The sequence below is a fragment of the Castor canadensis genome, chromosome 9 (genome assembly GCF_047511655.1).
Source record: "Castor canadensis chromosome 9, mCasCan1.hap1v2, whole genome shotgun sequence".
In the NCBI taxonomy this organism is placed as follows: Eukaryota; Metazoa; Chordata; class Mammalia; order Rodentia; family Castoridae; genus Castor; species Castor canadensis.
In genome coordinates, this window is record NC_133394.1 from 135,301,520 (window position 1) to 135,315,662 (window position 14,143).

General features: G+C 45.2%; 1 protein-coding gene across 1 annotated transcript in view; it reads left to right on the top strand.

Moving 5' to 3' along the window:
- Nucleotides 1-11,291, top strand: part of Sel1l3 (SEL1L family member 3) — a 99,758-nt gene extending 88,467 nt beyond the window's left edge. The window contains exons 21-25 of the mRNA XM_020188434.2: nucleotides 1,547-1,674; nucleotides 2,270-2,372; nucleotides 2,450-2,522; nucleotides 10,230-10,361; nucleotides 10,937-11,291. Of these exons, the coding sequence (XP_020044023.2) occupies nucleotides 1,547-1,674; nucleotides 2,270-2,372; nucleotides 2,450-2,522; nucleotides 10,230-10,361; nucleotides 10,937-10,944 (444 nt within the window). The 3' untranslated portion in view covers nucleotides 10,945-11,291. The remainder of the gene's footprint in view (nucleotides 1-1,546; nucleotides 1,675-2,269; nucleotides 2,373-2,449; nucleotides 2,523-10,229; nucleotides 10,362-10,936) is intronic.
- The last annotated feature ends 2,852 nt before the right edge of the window (nucleotides 11,292-14,143 follow it).

A 14,143-nucleotide genomic window follows, 5' to 3' on the forward strand; every position in this document is an offset into this window, starting at 1 on the left:
TGTTGATGGTAATTTAACCTTCAGGTTTTTTTTCTTGTGAATTCTCTTGTCTTGTTCTTTGTTTGTCTATTGGAGTTCTGCTACTTTTTTTACTCAAGTCATAATTAGTCCTTTATCTAATTGCCTGGTAGATAAAGAACCTTAAGCCATTGCCTTGTGTATGAACATCCCTCTAGCCTATTTCCCCACTGACTTTGACACTATTTTCCCTTGACTGGAACCTTCACAGTTTTACAGTTTTCCCTCTTTTCTTCGAATAGTCCTCAAGTGGTAACAGTACATTCCTTTCAAAGAGAAGAAAAATGCATTATGTTCTGCTGCCGTGTGCATGTGCCTTAAAGAGATTTAGCACTTTAATCAGATTCAAGGCTATTTGGCAGCCTGGTGGACATGGAGTGGAAACTCTGGACTCTGTTTGCCTTTGAATCCCAGCTCTGCCACTTGCCAGCTGTGTGATCTTGGGCAGGTTCCTTAACTTCTCTGTGCCTCCATTTCCACATCTGTAAAAAGTGGAGAGGTTGTCCTCCCTATTTTAGTACTAATCTCTCTTCATTATTGTGAGGATTAAGTAAGTGAACATAGAAGAGCACGATACGTTGCACTGGACAAGTGCTCAGAACACTTTTACTGCTATTATGTTAATCATAGGGAGATTGTGAATCCTGGCATGTGCAACCTGGTGGATTTCATTTAGTTGTCACTGGCACTAGAAGGGCAAGGGGGAGAAGAGAGAAGTCCTTAGAACATATCCAGGAATTCTCTGAAGGGTACCAGTCTGGTTTCATTTGTAGATCTGGAGTGGGGAGTCCTACATCATTTTTCACTGGCTTCTTGGTCCAGCTGCATGCTCACACAATGGAGGGAATGGTCCCCCAGGTTCACCCATCCTTTGTGACACATCTCCACGGTCAGGCTCTTGAGCCACAGCCTTTATTGGCCCTGAACAGTCTAACAAGGTAGGCTCTACCTTTGAGGATCAAGAGTAAGGTGTAGAAGGAAGAGGCAGGAAAATGCCCCATTGTGGAGAGTCACATCGGGAGGAAGATCTAGGAAAGCTGCGACAAGTGCCCATCTGTTATTCTGTATGTAAAGGAGACACTCGGCCATTAGACCATCAGCCATGGGTAGCAGCCCAGTCACAAAACATTTTGTCAGATTTCTGACGGGCTGATAGTGACCGCAGGCAGAGTCCGTGAGTGACGGACATTGCTTTCGCCTCAGAGGTCTGGTTCTCTCGATGATCCACGGGCATGTTTTCTCCAGAGTTCGGTTTCAGAGCATGAGCAGGGAAGGACAGGTCTCTGGTTGACTGGCTTCTGAGCAGATGGGACCCAGCATCTTTGAAAGCCTCCTGGTTCTCCTGCAAATAAATTTCTCAGATGCATATATTTAGGGAAACAATTCATCAATGAAATGACAAAGCCATCTGGCTCTAGGGACTGCAAAAAAAATTTTAAAGGTTGTAAAAGTTTATATGCTGATGAAGGGCATGTGTCTGGGTTTCATTATGAGGACTTGATGGGTTTGGTCTGTGGCTTGTTTTTAGGGATTTTTTAATCTGGCCCTGCTAATTGAGGAAGGTGCTATCATCCCACACCATATTTTGGATTTCTTGGAAATTGACCCAACACTCCACTCTGATAACGTGTCTATTCTCCGAGAGCTGTACGAAAGGTGAGTTCAGAGCCTCCCTAGTACCGTGGAGTCTGCAGCAACCAAGATGGTGGTGTTTGTTCCTTGGTTCAAGTTAGCCTCCCCCTTATTTTGTGATGTCCTATGTTAGAAAATGGGCCAAATTTGCTTTCCTTAGAAAGCACTCACCCAAACCTAATGTGTTTTCCTTTTCTAGTATCTGAGGCTTAAGATCTAGTTTGTACTTAATCTGAAGTTCAAGTGCTGACCCAGAGTTTTCATGAAGGAAAAAAATGATGAACCGTTTGACCCACACTTTTCTGAAAGATAGGCAGGCCTTCCCACATCTGGACTTTGGACAGACAGACAGTCAGATAGAAATATTGTTCTGGAAAGCCCTGGGTTCAGGGTAGTTCCTATATATGAAGGACACCAGAGACCTTTTTTGGAGATTCCTCCTGGGATCTCAAAATTCCAGGTAAGGCCCAAACTCCCTAGAACTGGCTCTGTTCTCTGCCTTGTCATGTGCCCACTCTTGTGTGCAAAAGTCAGAGCGTGGATGGGAGGGTCTGAAAAGCTGGTCATCATGGTGCCACACAGCCCGCTGATGCTCAAGATACCCCTGCTTTGATCACAGGTGCTGGAGCCATGGTAACGTGGAGTCTCTCAGCCCCTGCTCCCTGGCCTGGCTTTACCTGCACTTGAGGCTTATCTGGAGCACCATCCTGCACTCTGCCCTGGTAAGTACCATCCCCAGCCCTGCCCTCGTGGTCTCTGCCCTTTTCAGCCATCTGATGCACGCTCTGGATGTTTGCAGATCTACTTTCTGGGAACCTTTCTTCTCTCCATATTGATCGCCTGGATGGTGCAGTATTTCCAGTCTATGTCAGGTAAGCCTTACAAAAAGCCAAGGCAGGATGAGAAGGTAGGGATTGTCTTTCCTCCCAGAGAAAGGGCTCACACCCTTGGGCATGCTACTTCCTTTCTTTAGGATGGGGTCTCCCTTGGGGGTATATATAATCCCTGCCAGGAGGCCACAAAACTATTGCATTTCCCAAAGTAAGAATTGTTTTAAAGCTTAAGAAATTGATCTGGAATGTTTTCTATCATTGAAAATGCATCATCTATCAAAATTCTACCCCTGTGAGCTTCAAACCCAGTTTCAGAGCCTTCTGCTGAAGCCTTCCCACATTCATCAAGAGCAAACACACCCAGCCACACGGACTCCCGGGAGGGACCAAGATGGAGTTAGTCCCACTTTTGGTTCCCATGAATCACAACTCCTCTGAGCAAGGGTAGGGGAGTAGTTAAGGAGATCAGCACCCCCATCTCATCTATTTGGGTGTAGAGTCCAGACTTGGCCATTTATTACTGTGTCACTTTGGGTGAGCTACTCAACATTCCTTATCTCCAATTTCACATGATCAAGTGAGGTTTCGAGAGCAGCTACTTCCCCAGATAATAGGGTGAAAAAGAAAAGTTAAGTGAAAGTGCTGCATATAAGATACTTATCAGAATGACAACTGTAGTGAAATGTCAGCTATTAACATTTACTAGCGTAAGAAGCCCTCTGGATAAATGTTAGCTGTTCTGTTTTATTCCCTGTAACTCACACTTAGGAGATGCTCAAACCTATAAACATCCCTTGGTGGAAAATTACTGTTGTTTTCTGCCATCTTGGATGCCCATCTTGGCATACTAACTCAGGAAGACCAGCAGAGACATTTACAAATAGACAGATCAGAAGACGTATAACATTTGAGTGTTTTTGTGGTCATTATTTGTGTAATGTATAACGAAAAGCAAAAGCAGTGTGTCAGTCCCACTTCTCTTCGTCAGGGAGAAGGGATTCGATGTTTGAGAGGCAACACAGAGTTATTTCCCTTGATTTACCTGAGGGAGTTCACGGGGGGCCATCCTGAGACCTTCCAGGTTTGAGGGCTTGTCCTCTGCCAGTTAATAAATCTCCATCATGCAAATTCAGTCCATTACTAAATTTGTTACCAGGTAGAACACATTTATTTTGCATCTTGTCTGTGTTTTCCACTTCAAATTATCTTTGTCATTTTCACTCTGTAGAAATTTTGTTATGATTATTGCAAATGCAGTTCTGTTAGAGGAGCTGAAATTGCCTGGATGATTTTATGCTAGCTGGTAGCCATGAAAATTCATGGGCGGGTGGAAATGCTTTCATCAGAAGTCAGCTCTCTTTTCCGTCTTCACATCTTCATTATCCATCCCTCTGCCTTGTCTCTCTGTCCCTCTTGTCTGTTGATATGTTTTTTTCCCTCTCCATGTCTCCTTCATTCATTTTTTTCACAGATTTTCCTTGTTTTTATCAAACTTTTTCTTTTGCATTTCCAGCACATCCTTCCTTCCCTCTTGATCAACCAAGAGAAGGCTACATCTGCATAAAATCTTAAGAATAACTTACTTCTATGCCCTTCATTTTACAAATGAGGAAACTGAGGCCAGAGAGGTGACATAGCCTGCCCAAATAAGGAAATAAAGGTCAAGGGGTGTAGGGCCCAAATTTTTGAATTTTCTTTCAAAAATCGCAATACTACAAACCAGTTGTGTGCACAATCTCAAACCTTTTGCCTCCTCACATAAGAAATATTTTTGAAGGATCACGTTTTCATTAAAAAAATAGAGTTTTCATAAAACCAATAGAGTGTCCAGACATCAAGGTAACGGAGAAATAAACAAATTATAATGAAGTAATATGTTTCCGTATATAAATTCTAGTGCAGTGATTCTTTGTTTGCATGTGCACAGGTCATCCGGGGGTCATATTAAGTGCAGATTCTGGTTCAGTGGATCTGGGCTGGGCATTTCTAGTGGGCTCCCTGGGCATTGCCCGCACTGTGGTTCCATAGAGCATATTTTGATCAGTGATGGTGGAAGTGTTCTTTAAAAACTCTCACACATTGACAGAACATGACCCCACGGTGTACCTCTGGCTCTGGTAGAACCCGTGCTAAATTAAGGCACGGGTACATTCCTCTCACGGTTTTTAAAGTTTTCATCCTGAGAACCAGTGTGCCGGTCATCCTGAAATAGAAGGAACTCCATCAACCCAGTGGAGCAGGTAACTGAAGGAGTGATGGGCAGGTGACAGGGGCACAAAAGAGTAAGGAGAAGTAGCTGCCCAGAAGCCAAAGCTTCTGCCACTCGTGTCTCCCTGATGAGTTGACAGAGCCCAAGGGCCCATGCCCTGTCCACAGCAGAGAGGGGGACAGTGGTAAGTGTTTGTGGCAGCTGTGGGGTTGGATAGCAAGCACAGTAATGAACTCTGGGTGCTACCCAATGTGGATTTGAGAGCTAGAAGCCTCTCCTAAGCAGCTTGGGGCAAAAATTATCACTAGAAGTTAAGGATCTTTGTCACTTCACAATTTACATTTTTTCCAGGCAGACGTTTTAAAAATTACTGATTTATCACCAAGCTTACAATGGATGTCCATTTTGCCTCCAGCTCCAACAACCTTCATTTCCCTCTGAGTTTTGTGCTCTGTGATGTACAGTCAGAATGTCACGGCTTCTGCCACATTTAATTGTCCTGCGTTCAGAAGGCTGATAGCGCAGGGCACACATTAACAGTACCAAAGCAGGCGTCAGACTGGTGTGATTCTGCCTCTACAACTAGCTCTGTGGCCTTAAGCAAGGAGGAGCCTACTGTACCTCAGTTTCCTCTTCTGTAAAGAAGTAGCATGCCAATTTTTTATGGTAGTTAAGAGAACTAAATGAATGCTTAGAGCTCCACAAAGATTAACCGGTGACTCCCAAGAGGTTATGTCCTGCGGGGCATTTTACCTGTAATTAAGGGAGCTGCCACCAGGGGTCAGCAGTGCTTAAATAGCATGCTATTTTTAAAAAGCCTAGCACGCATTTCTGTGCTGTGAGGCTCCTTCTAGACCAAAGATTCTTTTAAAAATCATCTAAACAAAGGCATGGAGTAAGCTAGCGAAAGTTCCAAGACCATGCACAAGTGCGGCATGTCTCTTGCATTTCTTTTAAGGAACCTTGTTTTTGACTCCGAGGCACCATCTTTCATGGGGCTAATGCTTTCCAGGGTAGTACAGAGGTCCCTGGGTTTTGGGTAGCCTTAGAGTCACTTGATTGTCACGAATCTGAGAGCAAAGCACACATCATCCCAGGCCTTCTCTGTCTTTCCAGATCCACTGGATTTGCAACTCTGGGTCAGCAGCAGCTGCGTCATTGCTGAAGCTGAGCGCCATTGCCTTTGCCTTTGAGTCTTCCTGTTTTTCAGATTACTGTAGAGCCAGGGGTGGACCACTGTGGACAACCCACAGACAAGCACAGCTCCCCTCAGACTCTAGAAAGCTCTTTCCCTGCCTCACCACATCTCAAAAGCACTCTCTCTCTCTCCCTTCCCATCAAGGAGACCAAGTGTAATTACCTTAATGGATCAGGCTTCTGAGAAACAAAACAAAACAAAAGAAATAGAGTGAAGTACACCTAGAGCCATGTCCACTCTGCCTGCCACAAACACAGAAAGTCTGGACCCTGACTGGCTGCCTAAAGGGAGGTGAAGAGAGACGAGGGAGGGAAGAGAAAGTGCCACTTCAAAGACAAACTGTGGGTTGAGCATCCCTGATTTGAAAATGAAAACTCCAAAATGCTCCCAAACCCTAAGTGCCCCAAACTCTAAAACCTGTAGTACACCAACATGAAGTCACAGCGGAGAACTCCACGCCTGACCTCACGTGATGGGTAGCAGCCCACACGCAGGTGCAGTGAGGGGCCAGTGGCTCACTCCTTTAGTCCTAGCTACTTAGGAGCTGAGAGTGGGAGGATCACAGTTTGAGGCCAGCCTGGGCAAATAGTTCTTGAGACCCTATATCTAAAATAACCAGAGCAAAATGGACTTGGAGGTATGGCTCAAGCAGTAGAACACCTGCTTTGTGAGCTTAAAGCCCTGAATTCAAACCCCAACCCCACAAAAAAGAAAAGAAAAACCTACAGGTGCACTAAATATATTGTATTAAATTTCCTTTCATATAAGGTATGTACATGAAACATAAGTGAATTTCATGTTTAGATTTGAATCCCTGCCCAGATAGCTCATTATGTGTACGCAGAATCCAAAAGAATCTGAAATCCGAAATATTTCTGGTCTCAAGCATTTCAGTTAAGGATACTCAACCTGCAGCTCTAATGTCAGCTTTGCAGAAAGCACAGTATAGGGCAAGGTCTTTGAGCTTCCAGCTTCCTGGGTACAGCTCCTTAAGTTCACCTGGCTGGACTGGTCACTACATTCACTATGTAAGCCAACTCATCCTTTCTGGCTAAGTGGATAGTTTTAGGTTCTTTTAAAAAGATCATCTGAGCAAAATTGATTAAACTTTTCCCTGTTCCTTTTCCTGTCCTCTACATTTCAAGTTAGTGAGGTTTCTGCTAAAAGTACAACAAAATGTCACAAAGTGGTGCTCATGAAAAAGCAGTGTTTGAGTCACAGAGATTGCAGTGTGATGTCGCCCTGTCTCTCCCTAGCTGGTTACCCTTGGCGCCCACCAGTACCTCCACTCAGAAGAAATGTTGCAGTGATACAAATCTTGTATCTGTGCTGGGCCCTGCCAGCTCCAGAGGTCTTATGCAGAGGGTGAGAGTTCCAGCTCTCTCCACACCTTGCACTCCATTTGTGCAAACATTCAACCATTTCAGAATTAACCCGATATACTTCACCACATTATTCTCGGATGCACACATCTGCTCAACTAGCCAGCAGGCATAGACAACAGTCTACAACCAGCTTCTTTGGAAAGAGCCAGATAATCAACACTTTCAGCTTTCTGGCTGTCCTTGTCAGCACCCACCACCATCCTCTGGAGCTCAGACACAGCCATCGTAGCTGAGTTCCTAATACAACTTTTCTATAGACACATTGGAATTTCAACTATTTTTCACATGTCAGGAGAGCTTTTTCATCTTTTGATTTTTGGATTTTTGTTCCCCTGCGTAAAGATGGAAACACCATTCTTAGACCATGAACTATATAAAAATAGTCAGTGGCTGCCTTTGGCCTATGGGCTAACCCCTGATGGCCCTCACTAATGTACGGAGAATGGTCTCCTGGGCAGCGAGTAACCCACAAGTCCTTTCTCTTTGGCTCTGGACTATGCTCTGTAATGTTTTAAACAGAACGCTGATTTTTCTGGTTACCTTCATTCTACTCCAGTAATAAAATTAGCACGCATTCCAGGTGAGCAGAGACAAAGGGGCCACTTTAAAATTAGGACGGGCCGTGGGGGGCCTTGCACAGTGATTGCAAAGCCTCACGGAAGGGAGCAAGCTCTCCCGCGGATAATCACAAACTTACTACAGAGCCATCCAGTGCCTTCATTGTGCTCCTACCAGAAGGTTTCGATGGTGGCAAGGCTAATTAGGCATTCCTTCTACATTTACACACTTTTTGTTTTAATCAGAAAAGCAACTGCTGATTTATCTCGTTACCATGGTGATTTAAACATTCCCTCAGCTTGAAAATCCATGTCTTAGTGTTGCATTAACTTCTGCAAAGATAGAGCCTCGGGTGCAAGGGGTCCAGACGCCATGTGCTCCAAGCCCCTTGATTCTCGCCATTCGGTATCTATCCCAAAGTTAGAGCACGGAGATAAGTGACAAGTGACGCTTGCCCAGACCCAGTCTCCGGAGTACTGTGAAATGGTCTTTGTACCTCATCACCAGGTCTCTAGTCATTAAGTCACCAGTCGGAGTGATGGCGTTAATGACCCTAGTAATGGTACAGCATTGTACACCACTTTGGGTCCCCTCCCCCATGCACCGCCCTGTTCTTTTAGAAGTGTCTGGTTCTACAGCATCTTCTGCTGGTGTTAGAAAGAGCCCTATGTAGAAGTCCTGTATGTACCCTAAAGAGCTGGTGACTTTGAGGTCCAGGCCTGGACTTCCAGGGACGGCCCTTTGGAGACGACCATGATATTTGACGTAGAACTCTGAAAGGGTTTTATCTAGAAGTCAGATTGTCAGCATGTGGTTGGATCTTCTTTTATTTCTTTGTTTTTTTTTTTCCCCCCTGTGGATCTTCTTAAAGTTCATACATTTCAGGATAGGCATTTCAGAACCTTTAAAAAGGGCTCCCACTCATAGGGCTGTGTGGTGTATGCTTGTAATCCCAGCATTTGGGAGGTCAAGGTAGAAGGATCGTGAGTTCCAGGTCAGCCTGGGCTATATAGTAAGACCCTGTCTCAAAAAAAGAAAAAAAATAGCCCCACTTAATAAAAACTGCTGAAAGCTCACTGCTTAAAGGCAAAGTGACAATTGTTTGTACAAACTTTGGCCCTGAGCTAACCGTATATCACACAGCTCTGCAAATTGCTACCCCCATTTTAAAGATAACAAAACTAAGGCTCAGAGAAGTTCAGAAACTGACTCAAGATTACCCAGCTAACAAACATCATAGCTGATTGACTCCTAGTCTTTTTGGCTTTGAACTTTATGCTGTTTGCTCAGGCTCATGGGATCTCAAAGAGAACTATAGGTATCCCAGAAACAGCATGGACTGTGTTATCAGTCCTGTAAGCCCCGAACCTGAAAGGAACAAATCATGACACATTTATTTCCCCAGTAACCAGGTCACTTGCAGGAATGGGTAAGATTTTCTGAGTACTCATTCGTGCCAGGCACTGTGGTAAGCACTTTACGTGCTTACCATAACTCCTTTAACCCTTGCAATAGCTCAGTGAGCTGAGATGCTTTTATTGTCTCCATATTCGGGGAAGCTTGGGAGGGTAGGTAACTTGTTCAAGGTCACAAGGTTGTTTCTGGGCAGAATAGAAAGGCTCCAGAGCCTTAACTGCAACCCTTCTGGGCCTTAGCACATAAAATAGGGTGGATCAGCTCAGATCGGAGCAGATCATTCTTTGTCGTGGGTTGTCCTGTGTATGGTAGGAATTTGCAGGGTTCCTGGTCTCTGCCCATTAGATGTGAGTATCCCTACCTGGAGTTATGACAATTAAAAATGTCTCCAGACAATGCCAACGGTCCTTTTGGTGGCAAAAATCACTCCCATTTGAAATCTGCCACCTGAAAATAAAACACTGTAAGCTCCTGTAAAGTTGGGGGTGGTCCAAATGCCTTAACTAAAGATAGATTGATAAATAATTAAACTTGGTAATTCTGTTTCCTGACCCCTATACACTTTTATTTAAATAAAATAACCTAACTTTGGCACATCATCCAATTGCAATAGGAACGTGAAAGAAGCCAACAAGGCTTGCATTGTATCAGAATCCTGGGAAAAAAGATACGGCCACAGCCCACAAAACGTAGACAAGATGGTTTTTGCCTCCAAGTCCTGGCAGAAATGCAGTTACTTAGAATCCCAGGATGTCAGAACCCTCGGGATCTTTGCACATCCCATTCCAACCTGCCATTTGATAGAAGGGGATACCTAAGTGCAAAGAACCTAGCTAAGGGGTCCAAGCTTGCCTGCCTACCTAGCATCAGGGCCACTGGATTAGCTAGAAGCATCTCCCACTTGCTGGAATCGGGTGTGGCTGGGCGTCCTCCGTACACAGCTTTGAACGTCCAGCCTCTGTTTGCACGTGTCTCTGCAGCCAGTGGTTCCCCTCTGGTACCAGCGTTGGCCTCACCAGACCCCACTGCGTCCACAGCGAGTCCAGCTGTGCCTCCAGCAGCAGATGCGTCTGACCAGGACCAGCCCAGCACCACTAACAACCTTGAGCCACGTGGGTGAACTGTCCAATCCGGGGCTCCCCGTACACCAGAGAAGCTTTCCCACAGCTGGTATTGGAAGGCGGGGGCCAGGCATTACAGTGATGAACACCTTAAAAGTCATGTCAGCTAGATTGTGCACTTGGTGTTTTGGGGTTTTTAAATTTTTTTCCTTTTTTAAATCAAACTATAAGGATGTGCCCAGAGCAGACAGTGGTTAGATCAAACAAGTTCAAGGAGCATTTTGATCAGAGGGACGTGTGGGGAGGTTTTCTGGGCCATCACACACTTTTGTTCTGGTGTTTGGGGAGTCAGAGTTTGCCTCGTGGCACGTCAGGATTCTTACACACAGGAAGGTGTTTTAAATGCCTTAGTCCTTGGGTCTTTCCCTTTCATCAGAGAACAGAAAATGGAGATGTCTCTGCAAGGTAGATTATTTTTTGGTTGCTGCGTTGGCCACAGCCTGCTTCTTAGAGCCCAGGTGACCGATTGCACTCTGACTTCCAAACCCAAGAGTTTACAGCTGGAAATGCAGGGGACACGATGGCTGTGTAAAGTGGTTTACATTTTTCTCCTTGAATTTTTCTAGGGTCGTAGTGCTTCCACAGCATTTGAAGACATTGTTGGACATCTTTTACGTTTCACTTGCAATCCATAAAAGAACATCTAGAAAACCCCTGGTATTTAAGTGGCGTCTTCTCCATGCAGCAATGGAATACGCAGAGACGCCCTTAGCTCATAGTCTCCCCCCAGCCCTCATGCCTGCCTGAGCGTGCGCGGCGCGCGTGCGTGAGAAAGCAAGGAGGGGCGGGGCGTCTGTGGACTGCATCCTGCTTAGGTAGTAAGTAAATCAGTAATGCAATATCGTGGGTCCAAACTACTCTTTGCACTACTTTATTTACAGTAGTAAATAAAATTATTTTTATACAGTTGACTACCGGAAAGTGGCTTCTTTTCTTTTCCACTCTTACCGTGGTTGTGATACAAAGTGCTAAGGTCCATGCATTTCCCTTAGGAGGCAAAAAAAAAAAAAAAAAAGTCCTCCTCCTGCACGGATTATTTCTGGTAACCCATTAACACCTGCGGATATAAAGGTGGCAGGCCACCTCTCCAGGGGTCCTAAGCTCAGTGTCTGGTCCCATGATATTTACACAGCTTTACACCTTGTTTTGAGGCCTCTTGCTGCTCTGAGGCAAGGTTAGGTTAATTCTAGGGTAAACCCACTGTTCACCCTCTTCCTCCTGCCTTTTTTTTTTTTTTTTTTAGCAAGGAATGTCCTGCCTGTTTGCAAAAGAGCAAACTTTAGATGTCTAACAGTCTTGGGTGCAAATGCTGGTTCCATAACTTCCTAGCTCAGTAGCATTCAAGAGTGATTATCCCTCTCTGGGCCTCAGATTCCTGTGCTATAAAATAGGGATGAGAAAAACCAGTTCTTGGGCTTCTCATGAGGCTTAAATGACATCATGTGTGTGAGGCCTGGAGGACGGTGCCCTGAACATGGCTGGCTGTGGTTGTTAGTAGGAAAAGAAATCTGACAGGCAAGAGGTGGACTCTGCTCTGCCATTTTCTCTTTGCTGCCAACACACCCATCCCCCAACACATTCATCCCCCAACACATCCATCCCCCAACACACCCATCCCCCAACACACCCATCCCCCAACACACCCATCCCCCCAACACACCCATCCCCCAACACACTCATCCCCCAACACACCCATCCCCCAACACACCCATTCCCCCAACTGCTGGGAATTTAGGCTTCTGAGTGCTCAAAGCTACACCCTCTGGGAGCCACTCTCACCTGTGGGACCTGCCCAAGGTCTTAGCCTTGCAAAAGCAGCCCTTGGCCGATGGCTCATTGCTAAAGGCAGAGATTTTCAGCCTCAGCACCAATGACATTTGGGTGATAGCTCTTCGGCGATAGCAATGGGGGTTGTCGTGAGCATGATAGGGTGTTAAGCAGTGCCCTGGCCTCTGTGAGATGCCAGTAGCACACATGCTCTCCACACCAGCCCATCTACTCCGTAATTAAAGCCAGGCATGTCTTCAGCCATTGTCAAATATTGCCTTGGGAGTTAACTTGTCCCCAGGCCCCACTTATATGAGAATGACTGATTCCCTTGCCTTAATCGGGAGCCTCCCTGAAGGGCATCCCAGCTCCAAACTCCATCCACCTCATTGTAACCCCACTTCTCACTCTGCCCCTTTCTACCCCCCTCACTTTTTTCTTGTGGTACTGAGGTTTGAACTCAGGGCCTACACCTTGAACCACTATGCCAGTCCTTTTTTGTGATTTTTTTTTTTTGAGATAGGGTCTCATGAACTATTTCCCCAGGCTGACTTTAAACAGCAGTTCTCCTGATCTCTGCCTCCTGAGTAGCTAGGATTACTGGCGTGAGCCACCGGCATCCAGCTCCTCCTCACTTTCTTACAGGATTTCCTAACACTGACCCCATAGACTTTCACACTCAGCCCTGTACCTCAGCTTTCAAGAAACTCAAATGTCCTCTCTTGGTGGGGCTGCCATGACAAAGTGCCACATTCTGAGTGACTTAAATAACAGAAATGTCTTTTCTCACAGTTATGGAGACCGGAAGTCCAAGAACAAGTTGTCGATAGGACTGGTTCCTTCTAAGACCTCTCTCCTTGACTTGTATGTCCTTCTTCCACGATCTTCACATGGTCTTCCCTTTCTGTGTGGTTATGTCCTAACCTCTTCTTACAGAGACACCAGTCATATTGACCTCACTCCACTTTATCACCTCTTTAAAGGCTGTACCTCCAGACAGTCACATGCTGAGGTATTACAGGTGAGGAATTCAACATATGAATGTTGAGAGCGACAGAATTCTCCCACTGCACCAACCTATGACAACACGAGAGGCTGGTTCTGATCTAGAATAAGGACTCATAGGAGCCATTCTGATCTGACACAGATGTCCAAACACTGCTCATCTCCAGTTGAGGATGGGAAGTGTTCGTGTCGTTTCAGGTGAAGCTGGGAGACAAATTATCAATTCATTCCCCATCTTAAGCTTCTGTTGTTTGGAGACTTCTCAAGGTGGTATGTTCTGGGTCTGACCCACACTTTCTCTAGCCTTGACTTTTCTCTTTTCTCCTGAAGTTCTAAGCTCAATTTTCACAGGGTGCTGTCCACATTGGCTGGAGTAATATAGTGAAGGCAACATGGAGAAGGGGGAAAGGAAAACATGAATGGAAAGGTGGGGTGCTAGTGTGATATTCATTTACTTCCCTATTGTCCCCTCCACTTGGGACATTCTTGGACCATAGGATGCAGACCAGTAGATTGTGAAACAAATCCAACCCATAGATGTGACTTTATTTTGGCCACTCAATATTTTTAAAAGTTCTAATTTCTTGCCAACATCTTAAAATCCAGAATGTGAGGATTCTCCTTAAAACTGTCAGGATGTGAAAAACATGTTTTTGTTTTTGTCTTGTCTTGCATGACAAGAACTAGGCAAGGCCGAATAGGTCTGCTTCTTGTATATAGAGGTTGTGCTTTCTGGTTTGCCCCAGTCCTCACCACTCCCTCTTGCCTTATACCTAGACCACTTATTCCCTTACGCAGGTGGTTGCATTTGCAATCCATGTCTTGAACTCCCTTTTCTTCATTCTTAATGACTTCGTTTTGGTAAGTCTGAGAGATCCCCAAATTCATCTACTGTTTGATTACTGCCAATCCTCTGAGAGCTGAAGAAGTAGTTGTCTTTCTTTCTACCCTTAAGTAGAGGTAGATGCCAACTGTGGGTCACTTTGAATCCCAATAAAGTG